This window comes from Hyperoodon ampullatus (genome assembly GCF_949752795.1).
Source record: "Hyperoodon ampullatus genome assembly, chromosome: 13".
Classification (NCBI taxonomy): Eukaryota; Metazoa; Chordata; class Mammalia; order Artiodactyla; family Ziphiidae; genus Hyperoodon; species Hyperoodon ampullatus.
In genome coordinates, this window is record NC_136926.1 from 8707372 (window position 1) to 8732997 (window position 25626).

Sequence of the window (25626 nt, forward strand, 5' to 3'; positions counted from 1 at the left end):
GAGCCAGAGGAATGGGCTAGATATTTCCCTTTGTTAGAGATTTTGGCTCAGCCTGGACTTCATTCCGGATACAACATGTGGACATTGCAAGGCTGTACCTGTTAATTTTTAGCCCCTTTCTGAAAAACTCAGACCAATTGTAGCTCTACCTGGAACCACTGCATAACTTTGGACAAATTAGTAAACCTTTCTGAGCCTTCATTTTCTTATTGGTGAAATGAAATTGTTGGAACAGGTGACCACTGATATTATAGCACTAATATCCAGTGCATCTCAAAGTAGGGCCTGTAGGGGTGAGATAGGTCATGAGAGGTAGAAAAGGGAAGGACATGTAATAGGGCACTCAGCCTGTCCTTGGCGCTGGGGAGATGAGGGGAAGCAGTGAGGACTGTGGCATGCCGGCGAGCATATCTCCTGTCCAAAGCTTCAGGGAGTTGTTGCCAGGAGTGAATACAGGTCCAGTGCTATCAGTGTCCAGTTCTTCAAGAGACTCTAGAAATTTTGATTTTTATCTGAACTCTTCCTGGCTCTAAAATGTTGGCATCTCATTCAAATAGTTTTAAATACAGTGTAGGCCAAGCAAAATACATCAGTGGCCAGATGTCACACGATAGGGACTGTTTGCTCCAGGGACTGTGATGGGATGGGGTCTGTGCCCACTAAAGCCAGCACTATCAGAGTTCCCTGGTTGTCCAGTGGTTAGGACTTGGTGCTTTCACTGCCGAGGGCCTGGGTTCAATCCCTGGTTAGGGAACTAAGATCCTGCAAGCCTTGTGGTGTGGCATAGACAGATAGATAGATAGATAGATAGATAGATAAAATAAAGCAAGCACTATCCCTCGTGCCCTCTGCCAAGGAAGGGCCCTTGTCTCTGGGGAGACAATCAGTTTCAGTGCCTCTAAACTAAAGAATATGCAAGGCAAGACAGTTGTAAGAGTCTGTGTCCCTGAATCTGATACGACTGCTTGTTTGGGCCAAGGCCCCAAATCTGGAATATTCCAGCTGGTGTCAAGCCTCAGCGCTGCATCGGCTGTACAACTGAGCCTCCCAGGTCTCCCACTTAAGTATTGGGAAACACCCTCTGAATCCGTGGCCCCTGGGGCGGCAGGCTTCTGTGGTTGGGAGGGGAGCTGTGTTAGTTTGCTGGGATTGCCTTGACAAAGTACCGCTAACTGGGCAGCTTAAACCACAGAAATGTATTATCTCACAGTTCTGGAGGCCAGAAGTCCGAGACCAAGGTGTTGGTAGGGTTGGTTCCTTCCAAGGGTCATGAAGGAGAATCTGGTCCATGTCTGTCTCCTGGCGTCTGATGGCTGCTGGCAATCTGGCGTTCCTTGGCTTGTAGGTGCAGGACCCCAACCTCTGCCTTCACGTTCTCATGGTGTTCTCCCTGTGTGCGGATCTGTCCAGATTTCCCTCTTTTTTTTTTTTTTTTTTTTTTTGTGGTATGCGGGCCTCTCACTGTTGTGGCCTCTCCCGTTGCGGAGCACAGGCTCCGGACGCGCAGGCTCAGCGGCCATGGCTCACGGGCCCAGCCGCTCCGCGGCATGTGGGACCTTCCCAGACCGGGGCACGAACCCGTGTCCCCTGCATCGGCAGGCGGGCTCTCAACCACTGCGCCACCAGGGAAGCCCAGATTTCCCTCTTTTTATAAGGACACCAGTCATATTGCATTAGGACTCCAGCATATCTTTTTTGGGGTCACAATTCCACAACCCATAACAGGTACCGAGTGGGGTCCCTATGGCTTTGCCTGGGACCCCCCTCCTGCTCTCATCAGCTTCCTGCAAAGCTCTTGTGCTCTGGCCCCTCCAGCATGCCCACCCACCCTCACCCGCTTCCCAGCCTCGTTCGATCCCAGGAGTCTTCTTTCTGTTCTCTCCGCTCTCCCACCTCTTTCCTGCTGCGAGGCCTTCTCAGAATGTGTTTCCTCCTCCTGGAGCAAGTTCCCGCCCCCTTAGCACCTACTCACCCTGTAGGTCTCAGCCTAAATATAATTTCCCCAAGTGAGGCCTTCCTTGACTCACCCCCTCCCATTCAGATCTCCCCTGGGTCCCTGCGTTGTTCTTTTTTATCTCATCCTGGTTTTCTCCTCCCGTTTGTGCTTATAGAGTCACTTGTGCCCCTACTTTTCAGAAATCACATCAGTTTTGTTTATCTGGCACATAGTAGGTCCCCAGTAATTACTCGTGGAAGGAACAAATGGGTGAGTGAGTTTCCTTTAGGGCCTCCCCGGGCCTCAGTTTCCCCAGGTGAGAGAAGATGTGGCTGGCCAAGCTTGTTATCCCAGGGAGGACATTGTCCCTGGCCTTGGCAGGATCCTCACAGCTATTTTGGGCCTCTTTGTTGTCCTGTGTTGCCCGGTACCTCAGGGGACCATGCAAAGGGTGTATCATGGGTCAGGGCATGTCACGGGCCCACTCACTGGCTACTTGCTGTGCTGCAGCTCCCGTGGTGGTGGCTCGGCATTTGGTAAGCAGGCACAAGTTGGAAAATGCCCCCAGGATACGGGACTGTGTTTCCTGGAGGCCGCTCTCGCACTTGGCTTCCTGGCAGAGGAATGAGCGCTCCCTTCGTTCTGGCCTGGAGCCGGGTTTTTCTGCTCCAGGAAGGGTCTGGTCCTCCACGGAGCTGCCTGTGAGAGGGGAGGGAGGGGAGCTCGGGGCTGCCAGCCAAGGGCGGTGGGGAGGCTTCAGGGCCTGGGGAAGGACCCATGGGTTGGGGCAGGAGGCTCGGGGAGGGAGCTTTTGGAATTTCGTCAAACCTCGGTCCCCCCAAAACTGAATGCTTAGCTGTCCCTCCCTCGCAGAGGGCCTGTGAGGATTAAATGACCCAGGCCGAGCTGTTTCAATGTTTGGTGAAGAAATGCTCAGTTGGATGGTAGCTGTTATAATGCAAACCATTGTCTTTTTGTATGATTTTTCTTCTCCTGGGAGTGTTGGTAGCTTTCAACAGATCCTTAAAAGGTGTGTGACCTCATAGGATCTGTGCCCTCAAAAACGGTCAGATTCTGGCTTGGAGTCTGTGGGGTCAGTGGTGCTGAATGGCTAAGTCTGCCAAGCCTGCTGCAGACCAGTGAGGGGCCTCCAGGTGGCCTCGAGGCACTGAGGTCTGTGTCCCTTGAGGCTCTTTCCTGAGACCTGAACACACCTATCCCTCCAGCACAGGGGCCCGCACCTCTGCCTCAGAGCCAGCCAGTGCATTTTTTCTCTCCTTTCTCCTCCAGGCCTCAAGGGCCAAGGCACGGAGCCAGATGCCAACTCGTCAAGGAGACTGATTAAATGCAGCTTTGCCGGGGGTGGATGGCTTGGTGTCCTTGGCCTGGAGTGGCGATCGATAAGCAATTGTTTTTCTGCTGGCAAGAAGAAAAATTCTCCATTAACTGTCTCAGGTGCTGCCAGACTAGTTTTCTTTTCAGGAACTCTGCAGCCATGTCAGAGGTGGCTCTGGGAGGGAGAACGGGCCAGTGGAGAGGAGGCAGGCCCACGCTGCCAGGGCTACAGAGCACACCCAGGAGGAGGATCATTCTGGAGCATAGCCTGGCAGGTAGTAGGCATTCAGGAAGTATTTGTTGAAAGAAGAGCTTTTTGAGCACTTAACCATGCACCAGACATGAATACTGAGTTCTTAGTTCAGTTAGTCCTCATGACTCTCGGGTGAGTGCCCCTTTTATAGAAGAGAAAACTGAGGCTGTGGCCCCAGGCAGTCGAACTTCAGGGACCCTGCTTTTCCTCTCCTGGGAAATAAGGATTATAAAAAGGATATGTAAAGGAACAGCAGCTGAGACCATGGAGAACATTGAACTTGGGTTATATTCTTTCACGGATGAGGAAGCCAAGACAGGGACACATTTAATGATTTCTTTCTCAGATACAGTCAGAGTGGGATAAAGGGTTAGGAGATAGAGCCAACTGCTCTCTCCCTCTGCCTCGTGCCCCAGAGGTAGCACTCGGGCCTGATCATCCTAACTCCTATTGTGGTTACAGTTGCTTTCTTTTAAAAATTCATTTCTGAATAGTTACTCTTTGCACACTTACTTTTACAAAAGTAAAAGTAAATCAGTGAAAGGTCCCTCCCACCCTGCCCCCCCCACTTCTGCAAACCGGTTATCTTCTCTTGAGGCCACTCTTATCATTTTCTTGTGTATCTTTCCAGAAATATGCTCTGCATATGATTATGTATGCACGTATGGCCCTTTTCCCCCTATGCCAACATCAGCATCCGAATGCCTTGGTTTTTTCCATGTAACAGTGTGTCTTGGAGATAATTCACATTAGGATGTACAGAGTCACCTCTTTTAAAATAAATGCATGATTTTCTCCTGGGCTACATGTACCTCATTTTATTTACTCAGTCCCCTGTGGATAGTCATTTCAAACCACACTACCAAAATAATTTTGTACGTGTATCATTTTTTTTTATCTGTGAGATTGTCTTTAAGGTAAATTACTCCCAGGTGCAGAATTGTTAAGTCAAAGGTATGTGCATTTGGAATTTTGTTAGATATTGGTGAATTTCCCTTCATAAAGGTGATACTAATTCATACTGCCCATAGCCTCATCAAAATAGTGCCGTTATTATATTTTTTGTCTTTGCCAATCCGATAGTTGGAAAAAAGATATTTCATTGTAGCTTTATTATTATTATTTTAATTTTGGTAAAATATATATCACATAAAATTTACCATTTTAACCACTTTTAGATGTACAATTCAATGGCACTGTTTCCATTCAGAATGTTGTGCAGCCATCACCACTATCCATTTCCAGAACTTTTTCGTCACCCCAAATAGAAACTCTTAAGCAATGACTCCCTGCTTCCCTCTCCCCCGGTCTCTGGTAACCTCTATTCTAAAATTTCTGTCTCTATGAATTTGCCTATTCTATAAGTGAAGTCATACAGTATTTGTCCTTTAATATTTGGCGTGTTTCACTTAGCATGTTTTCAAGGCTCATCCATGTTGTAGCATGTGTCAGAACTTTATTCCTTTCTATAGCTGAATAGTGTTCTGTTGTATAAATAGACCACATTCTGTTTATCTATTCTTCCATTGATGGAAACTTGGGACATTTCTACCTTTTGGCTATTGTGAATAATGCTGCTGTGAACATGGGTGTATAAGTATCTGTTTGAATCCCTGCTTTCAATTCTTTTGGGGATATATATACCTAGAAGAGGAATTGCTGAGTCAAATGATAATTCTACATTTAACCTTTTGAGGATCCACCAAACCATTTCGTTGTAGTTTGTTTTTGGTTTTTTTTTTTTTGCGGTACGCGGGCCTCTCACTGTTGTGGCCTCTCCCGTTGCAGAGCACAGGCTCCGGATGCGCAGGCTCAGCGGCCATGGCTCACGGGCCCAGCCGCTCCACGGCATGTGGGATCTTCCCGGACTGGGGCACGAACCCGTGTCCCCTGCATCGGCAGGTGGACTCTCAACCACTGCGCCACCAGGGAAGCCCTCGTTGTAGTTTGAAGTTGCACTTCTCTTACTATAACTGAGGCTGAGCATCTTGTCACATGACTGGGTACTTTGTTATTCCTTTACACTGTACTCTGTGTTCAAAAATTGTGCCATGTCTGGGCTGGCATGCTGTTGTTAGTTCCTTAGTGCCTTTCCCATTGATCTTTCCCTGCTCCACAAGGGACCCCATCTGCCCACGTCATGGTCCAGATTGCATACATAGAAGCTATTCCATAAATACTTATTGCAGGACTGTCCCAAGCAGGCGGGTAGCATTTCTCTGCCCCTCAACCAAGCCCTCCAGGAAGCACTGGCTTTCTGCTCCCATCTTTACTTTCCTCTGTATCCCCCCACTGCCACCCAGTGTCTTAAAGAGATATCATTTTATTCATTCATAAAACCTCTCTACCCAGCCCTCACTGTTTTCCTGGCACCTTTGTGACATGAGTGATCAGCACAGAGCTGCCACTGTCTGCATCTGTGGATATACTCCCTGAATTCCAGGGGTACCTGTGACATTTGTCCAGCAGAATTTGTCAAACATACAAACCGAAGGTTAATATTCTGTCCCAGAGACAGAAGGAATTGACAGTCTAAGGGAGTGTGTCAATCTTTTTTTCTTTTAATTCACATAACATAAAATTAACTATTTAAAAATGAGGGTATAATGGCAAACCAACAAGCTAGGGTGCTTGTGAAATTATTCTGAGGTGTGGAAGATATTTTATAAACTGTAAAGAGCTGTCTGAATCATTGCTATTGTGAAGGGATGCAGCCTAGAGGTCACCATGTGGAAGTGTTTCATTTGGCCTGCCCAGCATTTAAAAATATTTAAAATAATTGCTAATTAAAAAAAAAATCAAGAGATCTCACTTAACATCCTGGCTTTAGGGCTTCTCTTGAAAAAAAAAAAAAAAAGGGGGGGTTGGGGGAGATAACCAGACAATTCTATGCCCCAATCCCTGTTTAACAATAATTGGCTTGAGCTGGAAGTAGCTGCCACCTTTTTTTTTTTTTTTTTTTTTTTTTGTGGTACGCAGGCCTCTCACTGTTGTGGCCTCTCCCATTGTGGAGCACAGGCTCCAGACGCACAGGCTCAGCGGCCATGGCTCATGGGCCCAGCCGCTCCGCGGCATGTGGGATCCTCCCGGACCGGGGCACGAACCCGTGTCCCCTGCATCGGCAGGCGGACTCCCAACCACTGCGCCACCAGGGCAGCCCCAGCTGCCACCTTTGTAGGAGGCATGGGTGCTCTATTTTGGGGTTTTCTCATACTTGGTTTCTACAGGAATTGAATTTGGGATTCTTGTTTATGTGAGGAGGGGCTTTTAAGATGAGGAAATGTGAAACAACAGGGTCCTACTGTATAGCACAGGGAACTATATTCAATATCCTGTGATAAATCATAATGGAAAAGAATATAAAACAATGTATACATATGTATAACTGAATCACTTTGCTATACAGCAGAAACTAACACAGCGTTGTAAATCAACTATACATCAATTAAAAAAATAGGATACAGTGAGGAAATGTGGAGTAAGCTCTTCTATATAGACGCAAAAGATTTCAGATCACAATGTGGTTTTTTTTTTTTTTTTTTTTTTTTTTTTGTGGTATGTGGGCCTCTCACTGTTGTGGCCTCTCCCGTTGCGGAGCACAGGCTCCGGACGCACAGGCCCAGCGGCCACGGCCCACGGGCCCAGCCGCTCCGCGGCACGTGGGATCCTCCCAGACCGGGGCACGAACCCGCCTCCCCTGCATCGGCAGGCGGACTCTCAACCACTGCGCCACCAGGGAAGCCCCACAATGTGTTTTGCAAGATATTTTTTTCAAGGACGGCGACTCAAAGCAGGAATGAGGCACCAGTCTGGCCCAGCAGGAGAGACCCCCTTCCCTGCCGCACAGGATGGGGGCAGGTGACCCTTCCTCTCTCTGCAGGTGGTGCCGCTGCCGGATGGGAGTGCCCGGGCACGTGTGTGTCGCATGAGGTCGGCACATGCACCATGTCATCATGCGTCTCTAGCCAGCCCAGTAGCGACCGGGCCGCCCCCCAGGATGAGCTGGGGGGCGGGAGCGGCAGCAGCAGCAACAGCAGCGAAGGCCAGAAGCCCTGTGAAGCCCTGCGGGGCCTCTCGTCCCTGAGCATCCATCTGGGCATGGAGTCCTTCATCGTGGTCACTGAGTGCGAGCCGGCCTGTGCTGCGGACGTCGGCCTGGCCCGGGACCGGCCCCTGGAGGCCCCTGGCGGAGAGGTCCCCCTCGACGTCTCCGGGTCCCAGGCCCGGCCCCACCTCTCCAGTCGCAAGCTCTCTCTGCAGGAGCGGTCCCTGCTGGATGCGAATGGGCGCTGCGTCTACCCGGCCCTGACCCTTTCGCCCCTGGGCTCTCCGCAGTCCTCGCCGCGGCTGCCCCGGAGGCCCACGGTGGAGTCGCACCACGTCTCCATCACCGGGATGCAGGTATGTGAGCAGCGGCCCCTGGTGCCCTGCCCCGCGCTTGGAATGTCTCCGCGTTAGGTTGGGCTCCCCCAGAAGGATTCCAGCGCAGCCAGTTGATTGGGGAGGTGACCCCAGTAAAGGGTGCATGTTGGAGCCAGTTACCACTGTGGGCAACCGGGCCTCCATCTCTGGGCAGCCCTGGGAGACAGTGTAGGACATGAGCCCCAGAGTTATTCCACCTGAGGGCCAGTTATTCCACCTGGTGTTAACAGGGCTGGGCCTGTTACACCAACTGCTGGCAGTCCCTGAGTGTGGGCAGAGCATCTCTGGGACAGACAGAGCCTCTCACAAAGAGATGCACGTGCTGGCAGTTGGAAGTTGTGCTGGGGACTCTGAAATGGGGATGGTGGGTCAGTGAGAGGCCTCACACCCTGACAAACAGCACGGCCCCAGTTGCTGACTGTTTGCCTTCCCAGGCACTGCCCTCAGCACTGTACCTGCACTTCTCACTTGATCTTTACCATAAGCTTCTGGAAGGTGGGTTGGAACTCAGATCCCCAGCAGGGTTCACAGGGCCTGGTCCGCCCCTGCCCCACCTCCTGCCCCATCTCCTACCTTTGTGCTGCCAACTCACAGAGCTCCAACCTTACCCACTTCTTTGTCTTCCTCATTCCCTCCGTTAGGCCTTTACCCTTGCCGTTCCCTCTGCTTGGAACCACACCGCCCCCCCACCATCTTTGCAAGGACATCTCCATCTGGCTTCCAAGTCTCAACTCAAATATCACCTCCTCTGAAAGGCCTCGCATTCCACCCCTCTAAGCAGCCTTCCGTCCCTGTCTGTCCTGTTGCCCTGTTGACTTTCCTTCACAGCACTTGTCACCATCTGATTATCTGTGTGTTTGTTAAGTTGTTTATTGCCTGTTCCCCGCCACTGCCCCCGCCTCAGCTAGGATGTTAGGAACAGTCCTGTCCACCACAAGGTCCCCAGCACTGAGCACGCTGCCTGGCGCATAGTCGCTCAAAAATATTTGTTGAAGGAAGGAGTACATTTTATTGGGGGACGCCTGGAAATCAGGAATGGCTTTCTAAAGGGGCTGATATTTAACTACACACTGAGAGTTCACTGCAGGGGGTGAGCATGGCATGAGCAAGGGCCCCGAGGTAGAAGGCATGAGCCCATTAAAAAAAAAATTGTTATTGTTGTTTCATCTCCTACTTTATTAACTAGCCACAGGCCACCTAGGTGACAGAGGTAGTCTCATTCCTCTAGTATTTTAGTTTTAAAAGTATGATTACCATAACCCAACTAAGTACCAGCTATGTATACCAACATATTCCTTTCCATAGAATTCAGGATAGGTCAGGGATTCAGTTAACTGGAGTGTGGGGCCCCAAATGGGGGGCACCGTGGAAACAGGGCTGGAGAGCAAGTTCAAGTTTGTATCAGTTAGAAATGAGTCAGCTTAGAGAAACAGACATCTCCCAACAACAGTGGCTTTAACACAATAGGGTTTTCTTAACCATGTAAAATAAATCTAGAGCTAGGCATTGGGGATTGGTGTGGTAGTTGTGTTGTTGCTTTTGCCCTTAAAACCTCATGATCTCAAGATGGCTGCTGTGGCTCTAGCCTTCACAGCTCCATTCCAGGCAGGAAGAAGGAGCAGGGAAGAAAGGCAAAAGATGTCTGCCTCCTAAGTCAGTCCTCTTTCCTGCAAGCTCTACCCAGCAACTTCTGCTTATCTCCCACTAGCCAGAGCACATGGCCACCTTAGCTGTAAGAGAAGCTGGGAAATGAAGTTTTCTAGCCTGGAATGTTGCCACGCAGAGTTCCACTTATAAGGAAGAAAGGAGAGACTGGTGTTTGGTGGGCAACTAGACAACTCTGCCAAGGTCAGAGCTTTAGAGGGTTTGAAGGTCAGGCTGTGAAGTCAGGACTTGACTCAAAGCAGCAGCAAGATGGGGCTGATGTGGTCAGAGTGGATTCTTGGACCATGAACTCAGCAGCCCGTGGGGGCTAGATTATGAGGCAATGAGACCCCTTAGGACAGCTCTGCAGGGCCCCACCTCTGCCTGTCACATCCCTTCAGGACTCAGGGGAATGAAAACAATACTGGAGAGAAACACAAAACAAACTAAAAAGTCCACCAGTGAGGTGAGAGCCCTGTGGGCCCGTTACACAGCAAGTCAAAGATGCAGGTCTGACGTGGAACTAACTCCAGTCAAAGGAGGTTGAGAACTGATTTAGTGTGACACCGTCTATGCCTCCCCAACCCCATCCCAAAACAGTACTCTATTTTCTACAGATGCACGTATGTGTGCATTTACATAGAGAAAGGCCTAGAACTTTATACACCAAACTGATATCAAGGTTCGGGGAGAGGGATAGAATTGGGGCCTGGGAGGGGTTTCAAGGGAAATGTTGGGCTTCTCTGTAACACGTGAAGTTTTGCTTTCTATCGTGTTTCTTTTCCCAGTTTGACTTCTTGTATCACTTAACGTGTTCAGCCTAACTATACTGAGGTATAATTGAAGTGAAATAAACTGCACATATTTCAGATGTGCAGTATGATCAGTTGTGCTGTATGTCCATAAAGCCGTCACCCCCATCAAGACCGCAGACATTTCCAGCACACCCAGCAGTGCATCCCTCCCCCACCTCTCCTTTCCCAGGTAGCGGCTGACCTGCCTTTTTTCATTATAGATTAGCTGACAAGTTCTGGAATTTTATATAAGTGGAATCATTTAGTATGTACTCTTTTTTAGCTTAGCTTCTTTCATAGCATAATGATTTTGTGATTTATCCGTATTTTTTCACATACTAGTAGTTCATTCCTTTTAATTGCTAAATAGTATTCCATTGTACAGCTATATACCATAGTTTGTTTATCCATTTACCTATTGATGGACATTTGGATTGTTTCCAGTTTTTGACTATTACTAATAAAGCTGTTGGGAACATTTGTATACAAGTCTTTGCATGGACACAAGTTTTCATTTCTTTTGAGTGAACACCTAGGTGTAGAATGGCTGGGTCATATGGGAAGTGCTTGTTAAGAAACTGCCAAACTGTTTTCCAAAGAGGCTGCACCATTTTACATTCCTACCAATAGCATATGAAAGTTTCATTTGCCCTACATTCTGACAATACTTGGTTTGGTCTGTCTTTTTGATTTTAGCCAATTTAGTGGGTGTGGCTTTAATTTGCATTTCCCTGATGAGTAATGATGTTGAGCATCTTTTCATGTGCTTATTGATCATTTGTGTACCTTCTTTGGAGAAATAGCTTATCAAATCTTTAGCCCATTTTTAATTGTGTTTTCTTTTTATTAATGAGTTGTAGGGGTTCTTTTTTATTTTTAAAGTTTTTTTCCTTTTTTTGGTTGCGTTGGATCTTCATTGCTATGCTTGGGCTTTTCTCTCGTTGTCGCGAAGGGGGGCTACTCTTCGTTGTGGTGTGCAGGCTTCTCATTGCGGTGGCTTCTCTTGTTGTGAAGCACGGGCTCTAGGTGCGCAGGCTCAGTAGTTGTGTCTTGTGGGCTCTAGAGCGCAGGCTCAGTAGTTGTGGCACATGGGCTTAGTTGCTCCGCGGCATGTGGGATCTTCCCCGACCAGGGCTCGAACCTGTGTCCCCTGCACTGGCAGGCGGATTCTTAACCACCACGCCACCAGCGAAGCCCAGAGTTCTTTGTATGTTCTCGATACCAGTCTTTTGTCCACTGTAAGTGTTACAAATAGTTTCTCTCAGTCTGTGTCTTACCTTTTTTTTCTCAGTAGTGTTTCAAAGAGAAAAAATTTTAATTTTGATTGAAATCCAATTTATCATTTGTTTCCTTTTATATTTTGCACTTTTTTAATACAAAAAAGAACTTTTGAGAAACTGTTAAGAAACTTTTGTTTGTGCTAAGGACACTCAGATTTTCTCCTCTTGCATCACTTTACATTTTTTACAGGATAACACAGTCATGGATTATTGTTTAATTTTAAATTAACTTTTAAAAAGTAAATAAATGAACTTTTTAAAAGTGGGAAGAACCTTTAAAATGGGTATTAAAAGAATACATACTATATAATTACGCTCTTACAATGTACAAAAGCTGTGCTGGTCGGGGCTTCCCTGGTGATCCAGTGGTTAAGACTCCAGGCTTCCACTGCAGGGGGCATGGGTTCAATCCCTGGTCTGGGAACTAAGCGCCTACATGCTGCGTGGCACAGCCAAAAAAAAAAAAAAAAACCCAACAACAGCTGTGCTGGTAGAAGTCAGGATAGTGGTCACCCTGGACAGGGGCCAGTGTACAGGAGATGCTTCTGGGGAGCTGGGAATGTTCCCTTTCTTGATTTGGGTCCTGGTTAAGGTGTTTGTTAAGTTTGTGAAAAATGTATCTAGCTGCAAACTTACAAGTCATATTCTATGTGTTCCTACTTATTTTCCAGGATTGTGTACAGCTGAATCAGTACACACTGAAGGACGAAATTGGAAAGGTAAATATCCCAGGAGCCAGGCTGGTTTTCCATACCTACCAAGGATGTCTCAGATACTGTGGAGGGAACTCCACTAGATTTGGGAGTGGGAGAGGAGTCCTTGGAGATGAGGCTGGGAGGGGGAGGGTTTTGTCACTTATGGTCCATCTGTTTTGTTTTGTTTTTACAACGTACTGTGTTTCTACAAAAGCTCACAAAGCTTCCAGGGAAATTCCATATCACCAACATTGGTGTTGGCTTTTTTTCTCCTTAAGGTACTCTCACATCTGTTTTTGCTTTTATATCAGCCAATGGGCAGTATCATTGCAAGGGTCAAAAACTCAAATGCCAACAGAGAGCAAGTGAATAATATAAATGAGGAAAACATGCTAGGTATAAGACAGTAGGGAGTGGTGAGGACTGTGGCAAACTGTTAACATATGGAAATGATTGTGGCTCCATATCCATATCAGAATCTGGATTTTTATATCTGACCTGTTTTAAAATGTTGGCCACCAATTCAAACTTTCTAAAAACTGCAGATCCAACAACATACAGGGTGGATTTTGCCAATGGGCTGCCAGTTTGCAAGCTCTGTATTAGGGTCCTCATTTTACAGATCATAACTTCTGGATAGTATGTCACAGGCATTTCCCTTTATCCAGGGCTCCTATGGCGTGGTCAAGCTGGCCTACAATGAAAATGACAATACCTACTATGTAAGTATCCACATCCCCCTCCCTGCCCCCATCCTTGTCCAAAGAAAAAGACTCCTTTCTAGCACTTGCCTTCCTGGAAGGTTTTCTTAGCTGTTGACTCATTTTATTCTTACGTCATGTTTATTCTGTGCATTAGGAAGGAAGTGGGGAAATGGGGAGGTGAAGTGATTGGCTCAGGAAGATTGAGTGAATAAATTCAGCAAACGTCTCATATCCTTACTCTGGGCTACCCTTTCTACATCCTCCGTAGCAGTAAGAACTGGGTGGTAGTGAGACAAACTGTCCTGTGGCTGAGACTTTGAAATCAGTCCAATGTGGGTTCAAATCCTTGCTCTCCCGTGTGCCAATTATGTGTCCTTGGACAAGTGACATAAATGCTGAAACTCAGTTTCCCCACGTGTAAAATGTCCCTTGCCCATCACTCCAGCTCACTTGTGTCTTGATTCAGTGGTAGCGAATCCCAAGGTTTGTGGCCTCCCAGCTGGGAGAGCTGACCTGGAACCTTGGAAGTACCCTCCGGCCTGGAGGGACCCCAGGACTCCAGCTTCCACACAACCTGTGGAGTTGATCCATTCCAGTGACAAGGTGCTCACTACATTGTCCTGTGGCTGCTGGGACACTGACAGCTTGGGCAGGCCTAGGAGTGGAAGGAACTCTCCCTCCACCCTCCTCCCCATTTTAACCAGGACGTGGGGTCTTTCCTCCCACAGGCAATGAAGGTGCTGTCCAAAAAGAAACTGATCCGACAGGCGGGCTTTCCACGTGAGTTTGTTGGGCCAGGGCCTTTGTTCTTAGGTGCAGGGGCTGGGGCAATACAGAGAAGACCCACTGAATGGTGTCCCCTGCAGAGGTGTCCTGGGTGGATTCCCCTAAGACAACATTGGGCCTCCTGCTGACGTTTTAAAATTCATTTTCTTTTAAAAATATTTATTGAAGTAATATAGGTATCAAGTAAAAAGAATCCCTCAGAGGAAAACAGTTTGACTGTTCCTCAAAAAGTTAAACATGCTGTGACCATATGACCCAGCAATTCTACTCCTAGGCATATATACCCAAGAGAATTGAAAATACATGTTCACACAAGCTCGTACATGAAGGCTTATAGTAGCACTATTCATAATAGCCAAAATGTAGAAACAATCCTAAATGTCTGTCAACGGATGAATGAATAAACAAAAGGTGGTCTGTCTAGTCAATGGAATATTATTCAGCCATAAAAAGAAATGAAATTCTGATACGTGCTGCAACGCAGATGACCTTGAAAACATGATGCTAAATGAAAAGCCAGACAAAAAAGGCCACATATTGTATGATTCCACTTATATGAAATGTCCGGAATAGGTAAATCCACAGAGACAGCAGATTAGTGATTTCCAGGGGCTAGGGTTAAAAGGGAGTGAGGACTGACTGCTAATAGGTATGAGTTTTTTTGTGGGGGAGTTGAAAATGTTCAAGACTTAGTGGTGAGGGACTTCCCTGGTGCTGCAGTGGTTAAGAATCTGCCTGCCAACGCAGGGGACATGGGTTTGATCCCTTGCCCGGGAAGATCCCACATACCACAGAGCAACTAAGCCCGTGCGCCACAACTACGGAGCCTGTGCTCTAGAGCCCGCTTGCCACAAGTATGGAGCCCACTCGCCACAAATACTGAAGCCCGTGCACCCTAGAGCCTGTGTGCCACAACTGCTGAGCCTACGTGCTGCAACTACTGAAGCCTGTGCACCTAGAGTCCGTGCTCCACAAGAGAAGCCACTGCAGTGAGAAGCCCGTGCACTGCAACGAAGGGTAGCCCCTGCTCGCCACAACTAGAGAGAAAGCCTGCGTGCAGCAAGACCCAATGCAGCCAAAAAAAAAAAAAAAAAAAGACCTAGTGGTGATGGTTTCACAACCTTGTGAATGTACTAAAAACCATTAAATTATATATTTTAAAATGATGAATGAAAAAAATTGAAATACCATAAGGTATTTCAATTATATCTACAAAAATGCAAAAGAACAGAAGAGTGTATAATGGAGATCAACAGTTTCTTGCTGTACTCCTCCTTCTCCCTATAGGCAGCCCCCACTTTTAGCTCTTTTAGGAGCTGGTAGTTACTGCATGTGATCAGGTGTAGGTGAGCATATGCTGCTCCAGCATAAGCTCCCTGCCAGCAGTGCTGAGCAAAATGTTGGCTTGAGCTGAAAAGAGAAAGTAGATAAGAGGAAACATAAATCGCAAAACCCTGTCCTATCACCAGGACCCTGGTTTATCCTGCTTATCTGAACTCTGAGCCAGATAATATCCTTGTGCCATTATTTCTTGATTTATTAATTTTTGACATTTACTTCTGACTTCCTCTGAGGATGACTTAAACCACTCCTTTCCTCCCTTTCCCTAACCAGGCAATGAGGTGATACCACGATGTTCAGCTCCTTTGTTGTTACTGCCCTTGTCACTTTCTTCCTTGTTACAGCAGATGCAGCAAGTATCTTTCCTTTGAACTTGCCTTGCTTCTGTTCACATCCCACTCTGACACCTGCACCTCTGCTTTTACTTTTCCAAGGCTGACACATCCACATTCTGTTCTGTTAGTCACACTTAGATCCTTACTTACATATAACTTGCAGTGTAAGTGTTTTGACTGTGGACCTTTCCATCACTGTGACCTTTTGACTATCAGTCACTGCAGGGCCAAGCAAGTCCTTGGTTTTTTCTCTCATCAGCTCTTACTTCTTTTCCTATCCTGGACTTTATTTTATATCTCTGCTACTTCCATGAGTTATGGAGGTGAAGGATAATGTTTTTGTCCATCTTATGGAGTGGGAAAACCGAGCCCCAGAGAGGGGAATATTGAGATCGCTGAACTAGACCTCAGACTTCTTTTCCTTGTACCTCAGTGGACTCTTGATTCTCACTGTGGCCTGGGGAATGGGACAGGAAGGAGAGAATTAACAGAAGGCTGGGCAAGGGGACTGGGTCTCCAGCGTTTCCAGAAGCAGAGGAGTCAGATGAAGAGAAGGCTGTTTAAAGCCCCCTGGTGGGGGACTTCCCTGGTGGTGCAGTGATTAAGAATCTGCCTGCCAGTACAGGGGACACAGGTTCGATCTCTGCTCCGGGAAGATCCTACAACTACTGAGCCTGCGCTCTAGAGCCTGTGAGCCACAACTACTGAGCCAGTGCGCCACACCTACTGAAGCCCATGTGCTCTAGGACCTGCGTGCCGCAACTACTGAGCCCACGTGCTGCAACTGCTGAAACCTGTGCGCCTAGAGCCCATGCTCCGCAACAAGAGAAGTCACTGCAGCGAGAAGCCTGTACACCGCGAAGAAGAGTAGCTCCCGCTCGCTGCAACTAGAGAAAGCCCACGTGCAGCATCGAAGACCCAACACAGCCAAAATAAATAAATAAGTAAATAAAGCCCCCTGTATGGCATCAGCCATTCCAGCCCTTCTGAGAGCCCCCCCCACTTCATTTGTCCTGCCTACAGTCCCCCTCTGCAAAGGAAAGTCTCTTTGCCCTGACTCTGGATGGTTCATGTCTCCTCCAGGTCGCCCCCCTCCCCGAGGGACCCGGCCAGCCCCCAGGGGCTGCATCCAGCCCAGGGGCCCCATTGAGCAGGTGTACCAGGAAATTGCCATCCTCAAGAAGCTGGACCACCCCAACGTGGTGAAGCTGGTGGAGGTGAGGTGGGGAGACATGGAGGAGAGAGGGAGGAATGGTGATGGTCCAGCCCTGTCTCTGTTATTATCAAAATGCCATACCACTGGTTTCCAGGGAGAGCCACATCACATCAAACAGCCTGTTGCAGGGCTGAGTGGTAGTTATTTCTCCAGGCTCCTTCACCCTGTTATTTTGTGTAATCCTCATCCCTCGCTCGGACTACTACTTCCATTTTATAGATGAAGGAATTGAGGCTCAGAGGGATACTGAGGCTTGCCCTTCACCTGTTTCTCTTTTTGGAGCTGGTTCTCCTTCTACTATACATATGTGTAGTTGTAGCACAAAAGCAGCCATTTGCATGTAAACAAATGGGCCTGGCTGTGTTTCGATAAAACTTTACTTTCAGAAACAGGGGAGGGCCAGATTTGGCCTGTATGCTGTAATTTGCCGACCCCTGCTCTAGATCTCACACTTTGTGGTCTCAAGACCCTTTTATGCTCTTAAAAATAATTGAAGAATGCAGAAAACTTTTGCTTATGGGGATTATGTTTATTAATATTTATCACATTAGAATTTAAAACTGAGAAACTAAACAAATTTTTAATTCATTTAAAAACAACAATAATCCTACACATTAACGTAAGTGATTTTTTCAAAGAAAAATAACAGAACTCTAGGTAGGCAAGTGCCTGGGTCTGACTTTTCCTCGAAGGGCAGGGCTTAGAGTTCCAGGTTGGCTGTCCCAGGCCTCTGCCTAGGATGCATCCCTTTCTCAGGGCTCTTGTCCTGTGACTCTTAGATGACTAGGGAAGGCGAGTGTGGTATGGGAAGAGGTGGGAGGACCAGTCTAGCCAAGGAGTCTCTTTGTTTCTTCCCAAAAGAAGAGAGATGGTGGCTGCAGGCTATCTCCACCTGTCACACTGAGTTTCACAATTTCAACTCACTGATGCTTGAGTCGGCCATCTTAGAGGAAGCCCAAGGGCACTTGGTTAGCGCATGTGTCTGGGTCCTGGCAGGATCTCCCTTCTCCCTTGTGCCCTGTGGTGTGTGGGCTCCCCATCCAACAAGACTCTTTGCCAGCTTGCCTGTTCATTCATTCATCAGACATTTCCTGAGCACCTACTAGGTGCCTAGTCCTGTTAGAGGGCACCAAGGAGGCAACCAAGGTGGATACAACATGGTGCCTGCCCTTTGGAGAGAGGAAGATAGAAATAGTGATAAAATGAAAGCAGGAAGGCCGTAAAAGAGAGAAAGAAAGTGCTGTGGCAGTTCCAGGCAGGGAGACATCATTTCCTGCCAGGGCAGGGGGAATGGGGACAGGATTTGAATTTTCACCCTGATGACCAGTCCGTCGTCTCCTAGGAGACAGGTGGGATTCTTATTCAAGCTGAGACATTTTCCAGGGGAGGAATCTGCCCCCTCCTTTTCGTAACCTCCTTTCTGGGTATTTAGGACCCTTGAGGATTGGGCTAGAACGCGCTTATTTTCCAGATGGCCATTTGGATCACACACTCTGGGTTTTTTCCTGTGCCCTTCATCTTAACTAGGAAAAACAGTGGAAAGCGCAGCCCTCCCACTGGCAAATGCAGTCATGTGGACGATGCTTCCTCCCTGCTCATACCTTTTCTCCCTCTTCCTCTCTCCTGCTCCTCATCTCCGGCCTGTTCCATGTGGCTATGCCAACAGGTCCTGGACGACCCCAATGAGGACCATCTGTACATGGGTAAGAGAGCCCTTGCTTCCTGCCACCCTTGCTCAGGCAGCTGCTCCTGCCAAAGCCCAGGGGTGCTCTCCAGGCATCCTCTGCCCCTGGCGTCTGCCCCCCTTTCCTGCTCCAACTGGGCCCCACACAGAAGGCTGCACCCCTGGTTCAAAGCAGGAGGTGGAAAGGAGTTCTTGCTGGGACTTTAGCTGGGTGTCCTGTTCATCCATTTGCAGCTATTTATTGAGTTCCTACTGTGTGTTGGACACCGTTGTAGGCACTAAGGATGCAGTGATGAGTATGAAAGATGAGGCCCTTGCTCTCATGAAGCTGGTATTCTAGTCAGGGAAGACAACAGATAGTCAACAACTACAGTCGGCCCTCCGTGTCCACAGGTTCTGCATCTGCAGATTCAACCAAATGTGGATCGAAAATATTAAAAAGAAAAAATTTCAGAGTGTTCCAAAAAGTAAAACTTGAATTTGCAAAGAGTAAAAATGCACTGGCAACTATTTACATAGCATTGATATTGTATTAGATATTATAAGTAATCTAGAGATGATTTAAAGTATAGGGGAGGATGTGCATAGGTTATATGCAAATACTGTGCCATTTTAAATAAGGAACTTGAGCATCCATGGATTTTGGTATCCACGGGGGTTCCTGGAACCAATTCCCCATGGATCCCGAGGGATGACTGTAAATAAAGCAGATAATCAACTTCAGATAGATACTCTGAAGAAGATTAAACAGGGTGATGTGAGAGAGAGATGGAGGGGCCACGGCAGAAAAGAGGTGACCATTTAGCACCTGAGTATCAAGGACACAGCCCTGTTGCATCTGAGGAAGAGCATTCCAGGCAGAGGAAACAGCAGGTACAAAGGCCCCAAGGCTGGTGAGAGCTTAGCGTGTTTGAGAAAAATGTGGCTGCAGCAGAGAAAACCAGGGAGAGGGGGTGGGGATGAAGATGGAGGGCCTGGGAGGCCATGATGGGGCATTTGGAGGCTTGAGGGGCCATTGAAGGGTCTGGGCCCTGCACACTGAAAGGGAAGGACTCAGGTATGTCCTCAGAGACCTCGGTTTTAAAAAATGATGAGGACATGGGGCAATTCTCAGTCAGTTCCCAGCATAAGCGCTGATGAGGGAAGGAAGTGCAGGACTAATTCAAAGCTGGACAGCAGACTCTCAGGCCCAGGAAGGCGTGATCAGCAGGTCACGTGTCCCGCTGTTGTCTGGCTTGGGTAGGCGTTCAGACTAGCGTATGCATTTCGCGTGGGTACAGATGACAGCCGGGAGGGGTGTTAAGGAGATGAGTGGTATGGGCAGGGCCAAGCCCAGTCTGTATCCTGGATGAGCACAGGGTGATCCTTTGTTGCACAGGGAGTGGTTAATCATAAATAATGGGTCTGGTCTGGAACTAGAGCTCAATTTCCCCTACAGTAGTTGCCATGGTTCAATTCCAAGGATGCTCTTGTTGCTTAGGACATTTTATTTTTCATCACCCCCTGCAACCCAGGTTTTTATTATGAAAAATGTTAAAGTTGAAAGAAGAGTACAATGAGTACTTGTATGCCTACCGCCCAGATTCAACAGTTAGTAATTTTTGTCATATTTGCTTTATCAGTCTAGCCACCCACCCATCCATTTCTCTGTTGTTTTTTTTTTTAAATTTTATTTGTTTATTTAGTTTTGGCTGTGTTGGGTCTTCGTTTCTGTGCGTGGGCTTTCTCTAGTTGCAGCGAGCAGGGGCCACTCTTCATTGCGGTGCACGGGCCTCTCACTGTCGCGGCCTCCCTTGTTGCAGAGCACAAGCTCCAGACGCGCAGGTTCAGTAGTTGTGGCTCACAGGCCTAGTTGCTCTGTGGCATGTGGGATCTTCCCAGACCAGGGCTCGAACCCGTGTCCCCTGCATTGGCAGGCGGATTCTCAACCACGCCATCAGGGAAGCCCTCTCTGTATTTTTTTTGCTGAACCACCCAAGAGTAAAAGTAGCAGACATCTTGACCCTTCAGCCCCTAAACATTTTGGCCTGCATCTCCTTCATGATCACAATAATCCTACCGTTATTGCACCTGGAAAAGTTAATGCCAGTTCCTTAAGAGCATCTAGTGTGCAGCCAGATTCCAATTTTAGAACTTTAAAAACCTTCCTTTAGAAACATTTTAGAAGGTACGCATAAACAACATCAGATCTGATAACTTTAAAAAATTGTGAAACATTCATATAATAAAAATATGAACATCACAGAATCATAGTTTCTCAAAATGTGGTACCAACACCACTTTAAATATATGAGACGATTTTAGGTGGTATATGGACCAACATTAAAAAAATTTTTTTGATTTAATTTATCATTGCATAGGAAAAGCTATAACCAGCACACTAAACTCATGATTTCCTGGATATTATTACCCGGGATAAGGCTAAAAGTTTTAACACTAAGTCAACTGAAAGAAAAGTATGAAATAAACAGTAGTTTACATGGTATATAGATAGGGCCAGATTATAAAAATGGTAGGCAAACGAGTGAAGTTTGGGGAAATATAGAAGAAATCATAAAATGTAAAAGATAATTTTTGGCCCAGAATGGCATCGCCAGCATAATTTGCTCGCTTGGGGCCCCAGACCTGACACCGAATGGCTTTGGGCTGTTTCTGAGGAGATGGGTTGTTCTTTCAACGAACATTACAGTTTGTCAGGCCCTGTTCTAGGCTCTTCAAGGAACGAAACTTAACTGCCCCCCTCACTCCCTCAGGGCACTTCATTGCTCTGGTGAGGATGGACAGACACACTCAGACCTAAGTATTAGGCATAGGCTTCCAAGGTGACAATATCATGGGAAAAAGCTAACCTGAGCAGGGACACGGGAGTCAGGAGTTCCAGGTTGGGGAATTGAGAAACAGAATGGCTCCTCGAGATGCCTCACTGAGGTGACATTTGTGCAGGACAGTGGAAACCAGATGGCAGAGGACATTTCACACCATTGTAAAACTTTGCCTTTTACTCTGAGCGAGAAGGGAGCCCCTTGAGGGTTTTGAGCCGAGGAGTTGAATGAGCGTGTAAAGAACGTGACCCAAGCCTCAAAGAAGAGTCTCCTAAGCCATTTGGACCAGGCAGCTTCATGGACAGAGTTTCTCACTTCTTGAGGTGGCAGTGTGGGAAGGAGCCATGCGATTTTGGTATGTGATTCCAGCGGTTTTGAAAAAAATCCCAACACTGTTATTTTTTAGTTTCCAGCCACAGCTGTGTGTGGTGAGGACAGACAGGGCAGTCTGTGAAGCCAGACTGCAGGTATCAGCAAGGGTTCTGCACCTGCAGGCCTGACCCTCAAAGGGTAGAGAATACGACTGGTATTTCTTGGGGTTAAAAACTTGCCACCACTGCTCGGCTCCAGGAGCGGTTAAACTGTAAGTGCCTGAAAATAGACCTGTTTCAACAGGCCAGCTTCCCTCATGCCAACCGAGCTATAGTGCTTGGGAGGAAGCACAGAAATTCATGAAGCAGCTCTTGAAAGTTAAGTTTGCATAACCAAGGTGGGAAAGAGAGAGCTGAGGGGACCAGCGCTCCTGTTGGTGGAAGCCTTACCTTCAGCGCCATTACTTTTGCTTCTAACCACAGCCTGAAGCCACAACAGATTTCCCCTAACTACGGGTTTGGCCAACACTGGTTGATGAACGTGAAAACAGGGTGGGGCCCTGGGGGAGTGAAGTTCCTTTTCAGGTCAGAATCTTTAAGCCCTCTTTTTGTCTGAGGAGCCGGCTCTTTCCCCTTGGCCACCTCAGCCCTTGGACAACCTTTGAAACAACCCTTCTTCCATAAGAAGCTCCAGTGTGGGTAGATGTTTCTAGAAAACAGACAATTCCAAAGTCATTCTCCACTGGATTTTGAAATCCACTGTGCTGTTTTTTTCATTTCCTAAGGTACAGCTTCATATTCCCAGTTATATTTGTACAAGCAGAACAAAATTAAAATAACTACACCATGTGACCCAGCAATTCCACTCCTAAATATATACCCCAAAGAATTGAAAACAGATAGCCACACAAATACTTAACATGAAAGTTCATAGCAGCATTATTCATAATAGCCAAAATGTGGAAATAACCTAAATGTCCATCAGTTGATGAATGGATAAACAAAATGTGGCATATCCACACCATGGAATATTATACAGCCATAAAAGGAACAAAGTACTGATACATGCTACAACATGGATGAACCTTGAAAACAAGCTAAGTGAAAAAGCCAGTTACCAAAGGTTGCATATTGTATGAGTCCACGTATATGAAATGTACAGAATAGGCAAATCTATGGAAACAGAAAGCGGATTAGTGGTTGCCAGGGGGCTAGGGGGAGGCACAGAGTTTCTTTTTAGGGGCTGAAAATGTTCTGGAAGTAGATAGAGGTGATGCTTTCATTGGAGGCAGTGGAATACTAAATGCCACTGAATCATGCTTTTTTTTTTTTTTTTTTGTGGTACGCGGGCCTCTCACTGTTGTGGCCTCTCCCGTTGCGGAGCACAGGCTCTAGACATGCAGGCTCAGCGGCCATGGCTCACGGGCCCAGCTGCTCTGTGGCATGTGGGATCTTCCCGGACCGGGGCATGAACCCATGTCCCCTGCATCGGCAGGAGGACTCTCAACCACTGCGCCACCAGGGAAGCCCTGAATCATGCATTTTAAAATAGTTTAATGTTCTGAAAATTTCACCTCAACTTTTAGAAATGCAAAAAATAACCCACCCACCCCCAACAACAAAAAAACTGTGCATTCCCTGAATATGATTTATGTAATACTTGATGGTTGGGGGGGCGGTCCCCACATACACAGGGCTGGGAGGAAGCTGGCAGGGAATGAGGCATTTGTATGTCGCACATGACTGTGAGTCAAGAAGGGCCCGTTTAGGAGGAATAGGATGAGTTGGCCTTTGAGGTGGTGGGGAGATCTCCATCCCCCACCTCTAGCTCCCAGTCTTGGTTTAGATTGAGAGTCACAGGAAAGGGTTTGAGGGCCAGCTGACCACAGAGTGCTGAAGAGTTGGAACAATGTTCTCCTTTTTATTTATTTATTTATTTATGGCTACATTGGGTCTTTGTTGTCGTGCGCGGGCTTCTCATTGTGGTGGCTTCTCTTGTTGCAGAGCATGAGCTCTAGGCACGCGGACATCAGTAGTTGCAACATGTGGGCTCAGTAGTTGTGGCACACGGGCTTAGTTGCTCCGTGGCATATGAGATCTTCCCGGACCAGGGATCGAACCCGTGTCCCCTGCATTGGCAGGCGGATTCTTAACCGCTGTGCCACCAGGGAAGTCCTACCCAACAATTCTTGATGTAGCCTGGCAGCTTGGAAAATGTGAGAGGGGTCATCGAAACCTGTTCTTGCTGTTTCTTGAATTGAAACTTTGCTAGGGTTGAGAAGTCCCCTAGGGCTACTTCTTTGTGCCTAAGTAAATGGATGTTTGGGTTGTGTCTCCTTAGACCTCTTCTGTGACATAAGGTAGCCCAGGACCTGGGTGTGAGTGAGAGGACATAGTTTAGCATCAGTTAGATCCCTGGGAGTCGCCCCCACCCCCCCGGTATGAGAGGAAGATGAAAGGAGTCCAGGAGCCGCCCCCACCTGTTTCGGGTCTTCCTGCTTTGTTTTCTCTGGTAGAGGGTCCTCAGCTGTTTGAGGACTAGAAGTACAGCCAGGCTGGGGTCCCAGGGATACCAGAAATCTCTGACCCCTAGCCTCCTCATGGGAACTTAGAAAAGCAGAACCTTCCATGGTTTTGGTTCAGTGGACTGTTCCTCGCCCCAGCCCCAATGTTAGTTTCAGTGCTTCTTGGTGTTTCTAGGGGTGGTTGGGAGTTGGGGAGGAGGGGGAGGAAGATGGATTTCTAAATTCCCAGTGTAACCATTCACCCCCTTCTCTATCCTACAGTGTTTGAACTGGTCAACCAAGGGTGAGTGTCCCCATTCCCAGCAGGTGTGATGCTTGAAGCTTCTTGAGCTGCAGAGCTGAGTGAGGTGGTGAGAGAGGGCAAAGGCCAGCGTGTCTGGTTTGCTTTTCATGCATGTATCGACTTTTCAGGCCTGTGATGGAAGTGCCCACCCTCAAACCGCTCTCTGAAGACCAGGCCCGTTTCTATTTCCAGGATCTAATCAAAGGCATCGAGTACTGTAAGTGGGGCCTGTGGGAGGACTCTCACCCAGGGGGTGCTTAGCATTCCCAGGTAGTGGATGGAAGGTGGAGGGTTTCTTATTTCCCTCCCGGAGCACAGGGAGGTGTGTGGGAAAAAGAACTGTCTGAGCTGCAGAGAGACCTGCTGGGGCCATGCCCCCTGCGAGCAGAAACCCTTCTTCCTGCCACACAGAAAAATTAAGAGCAGTAGTGTCAGTGACTGTTCATCCAGCACTTTCTATGCGTCCCAGGCACTGTTAAGTGCCTTGCGTCTTCCCTTATTCCCAACAACCCTGGGATCCTGTTAATCTCCTGGAACCTTAGCTCCTCATCTGTAAAATGGGAATAAAATATCTCTTGCCAGGTCTGCAGTCAGCCAGGACATCAGTAGTTCTTACTGGCAGGGTGTCCTTTCTGCTTCCGGTTGTTAAACATGTTGACTCATACCCTTTGCCTATTACATAGGATTGTTGTGAGATTGAAATGGGGTGAATGGGAAGCACTTAACACAGGGCAAGGCCTCAGACTGGGCATTCATCATCATCTTCATCATCATCACCCCAGAAATGCAGTTGGGTCTTCCAAACCATAGGACTGTCCTCTCCCGTGAGCTGACATCCAGGCAGGAACAGTTAGCCAAGTCCTCAGTCCTGTTGTGCTTCACACTTCAAATTGACCCGCTCCAGTCATTGTTGGTTTGGTGTTCAGGTTGAGTGGTGGCATTAGTAAATGAAAAGATGTTCGCCACGAGTCTTGAGGCTTCTAGCTGGGAGCCAAGCTCAACAAAAACTCTCCATGCACCCATGACTTAGACTGCAGCAGGCAGTTACCAATTGCTGTCGGCAGTCAGTGTTTCACTCCTCACTTTGGAGGATGGGACAACTTCCTTAGAGATCCTCCCCTTATCTTTCAGAGCTGTGGGTATTCAGCAGGTTTGAGAGGGGAAGGCTGGGAAGGGCCTGGGACCCTGGGAGAACAGAGAGGTTCCCGCCTGTGTCTCTGGGCTGTGTGGGCCACATGGAGCTCCTCACGTGGTTTTCCT

General features: G+C 47.7%; 1 protein-coding gene across 4 annotated transcripts in view; it reads left to right on the top strand.

Annotated features, from left to right (window-relative positions):
• Positions 1-7469: 7469 nt before the first annotated feature.
• CAMKK2 (calcium/calmodulin dependent protein kinase kinase 2) overlaps positions 7470-25626 on the top strand; it is a gene marked incomplete at its 5' end in the record, with an annotated part of 38103 nt that continues 19946 nt past the window's right edge. For all 4 annotated transcript variants that reach the window (XM_079718210.1, XM_079718212.1, XM_079718211.1 and 1 more), the window contains 8 exons: positions 7470-7925; positions 12336-12383; positions 13028-13081; positions 13792-13843; positions 16609-16742; positions 18408-18444; positions 24345-24366; positions 24495-24583. In XM_079718210.1, coding sequence (XP_079574336.1) covers positions 7470-7925; positions 12336-12383; positions 13028-13081; positions 13792-13843; positions 16609-16742; positions 18408-18444; positions 24345-24366; positions 24495-24583 — 892 coding nt within the window. The remainder of the gene's footprint in view (positions 7926-12335; positions 12384-13027; positions 13082-13791; positions 13844-16608; positions 16743-18407; positions 18445-24344; positions 24367-24494; positions 24584-25626) is intronic.